This window comes from Austrofundulus limnaeus, unplaced genomic scaffold (assembly GCF_001266775.1).
Source record: "Austrofundulus limnaeus strain Quisiro unplaced genomic scaffold, Austrofundulus_limnaeus-1.0 Scaffold393, whole genome shotgun sequence".
Classification (NCBI taxonomy): Eukaryota; Metazoa; Chordata; class Actinopteri; order Cyprinodontiformes; family Rivulidae; genus Austrofundulus; species Austrofundulus limnaeus.
The window spans coordinates 13425-15863 of record NW_013952795.1 but is presented as its reverse complement, the minus strand read 5'-3'; the positions used below and the strand labels follow the sequence as shown (position 1 = coordinate 15863).

At 34.6% G+C, this 2439-nt stretch overlaps 1 protein-coding gene across 2 annotated transcripts in view; it reads right to left on the bottom strand.

The window, feature by feature from the left end:
* Nucleotides 1–2439, bottom strand: part of LOC106528647 (zinc finger MYM-type protein 2) — a gene marked incomplete at its 5' end in the record, with an annotated part of 20456 nt that overhangs the window by 7700 nt on the left and 10317 nt on the right. For both annotated transcript variants that reach the window (XM_014023864.1, XM_014023865.1), the window contains 1 exon segment: nucleotides 1622–1736. In XM_014023864.1, the coding sequence (XP_013879318.1) occupies nucleotides 1622–1736 (115 nt within the window).

Here is a 2439-nt window from a genome sequence, read left to right as displayed (position 1 = left end):
GTTTTGATGTTGAATTCACTTTTTTGACGACAATTTTGGGTGTACTGTTTTTTTTTAAGTTGTTGGTGCTTCTTAAAGGCAGGTGCGGCTTATAGTCTGAAAAATACGGTAATTATTGTATTTTACAAGTCATGTATAAAGCTCATAAAAAACATTACCTTCAAATATTCAATTAAAATTTGTTGAGAAAAAGTCATAAGAACCTTAAGGGAATGGAGATTTTTATAAAACCTCCATTTCAAACTATTCTAAAAGGGGCGATGTGCTGTAATTCAGGGAATAGATGGTTTTCAAATGATGTAGCGACCAGCAGATCACGTGATCAAATCGCCATATTCGTGGCTGCGAATGCAGAAGAGGAGATAGTCTACAGCACAGAAATGAATACAGTCTAGATTGTTTATGTAGTATGTTTCTGTTTTAAGTTGTTTTAACAGTCATGGAGCAAATTTGCATTCGAGTTGGTTACAAAACTGTGCTGCTCGTGTGGCAGAGAAACGCTCTTTAAAAAAAAGATGGCGTAAAAACACCAAGGAGAAGTAGAACTGTCGGCAAAGCGACGTGATTTTGTGGCTGGCGATAATCAACCACAAAGATTTCACCCTCCTTGGGATTCCAGAGTGTTCAAATCACTCCTGCCATGGTTAGTGACCACATAGTACGTTAATTAACTTTAAAAAAAGAAAGARTGCGCCCTATGAACAGAAGTGTTTTYAATATTATGCAATCTACCCTTGTAAACATGAACGTAGGATACACTGACAGTATCAGATTATAATCACAAAAAGCTCATTATGCAGTATGTACCCATTTGGAGTATGTAAGATATAGTTACTAATAATATCAGAGAAAGTCTCACAGAGTCATGTCAACACAYCKTGTGTGTRYGCTCTGCAGGCTTCAGCAGCTCGTAAGGATCGCTACTTTCAGTAAAGCTAAATACCTTGATTTAGATTTATTATTCAGTGGATCCATGTGTGTCCTGAAAGGCACGTTTTAAATACAAACTATTARTATCCTGGTCATGCTCATCGGCGTCATTCAGTGGCCTTTTTGTATTTTTTCTCCCTTGCTTTTGTGGTTCTCCCATACTGGTTTTATGGCTACAAGCTAAATACTTGCCCATGAACGGGGTGAAGAGGGTAAAAAAGTCCCGGATGATGACGTCAATGAAAACCATCTATAGGTTTGTTAATTTGTCTTGCTAGTATAAAAACCTCTAAAACAATTGTTTAAAAAGCTGATTAAGTCAAAATCATTGGGAAAATGATATTTGTAGTATTTAGTGGAAATAAGACAGAAAAGTAACTGATGTAGGTTGTTTTATTTTTTGTAAATATGGAGATTGTTCAAGCTTGAGTTTGTTTGTTGAAGTACTGTATAAAGACAAATATTTAGTTTTTATGAATGAAATAAAATAAAAATATACATAAAATAAATACATAAATAAATAAATATACTTTTTACACTGTAGAAAAAGGAGAAGGGGAATAGTTTGGAAATTATTTTTTGAAAGCACTTTCTTTTTCCATACTTTTATACTTTTCAAACTTGTAAGAACGTTTACATGAATTGTTGTAGATGGAAATCTTGCATTTTAAACTCAAGAACCGTGTCTCACCGTCAGGAAGCACACTGGGCTGCCAGTCTTTGAGGACTTTGTTCAGCTCGTCTCCAAACTGCTGGTAACACGGGTCGCTGAACAGGTCGTCCTTCCTGCCTTTGGCATGAAGATGCTTCAAAATAAAACACAAATCTCACATCAAGAAAAAGGACGAACTAGTGATGACTTGAGTTTGCTCACACAAAAAGATTCAGTGTCCTCATATTAAATATTAACATCACTGCATTTCAGGATGTGAACAGCAACAGATATAATCAAAGGACACAAATTATTATTTAGACACATTTTAAATAAAACAAGTTGCCAAAGCACCAATTTCCACAGGATATTTGTTTTGTAAAAGCAGCGAGAGCAATGAAATGTAATAATAATAATAATAAATAAAAACACTCATCCACACATTATGAGTAAAAACACAAAAACATACAATTTGTTTAAATCTTACGTTTGTCCTGGCAGAAGAATAAAAATCAGATGACTTTGGGAAAACGTGAGCTCCACTCTGCAGCCATGTGCTTAGCTGCTCACATGGGAAACAGACTGTGCAGCAGTAACATCTGTCCTACCAGAAACATCACCCTACACTTAGTTCCTACCAGTAAAAAGATCAGTTTATAAAGTCATCCTAATCCTTTTTATAATCACATAATTATTGATGTCTTTACAAAATTCAAATACACAAATATATTATTTTAGTGCAACTAAAAATATTTTTAGTCAATCTATTATTTTTTTAAACATAGCTAATTTCCAAGTAGATTGGAGCAAATAAACTAGGTGAACTGGGTACAGGCTGGTCAAAAACAGAGCAGATC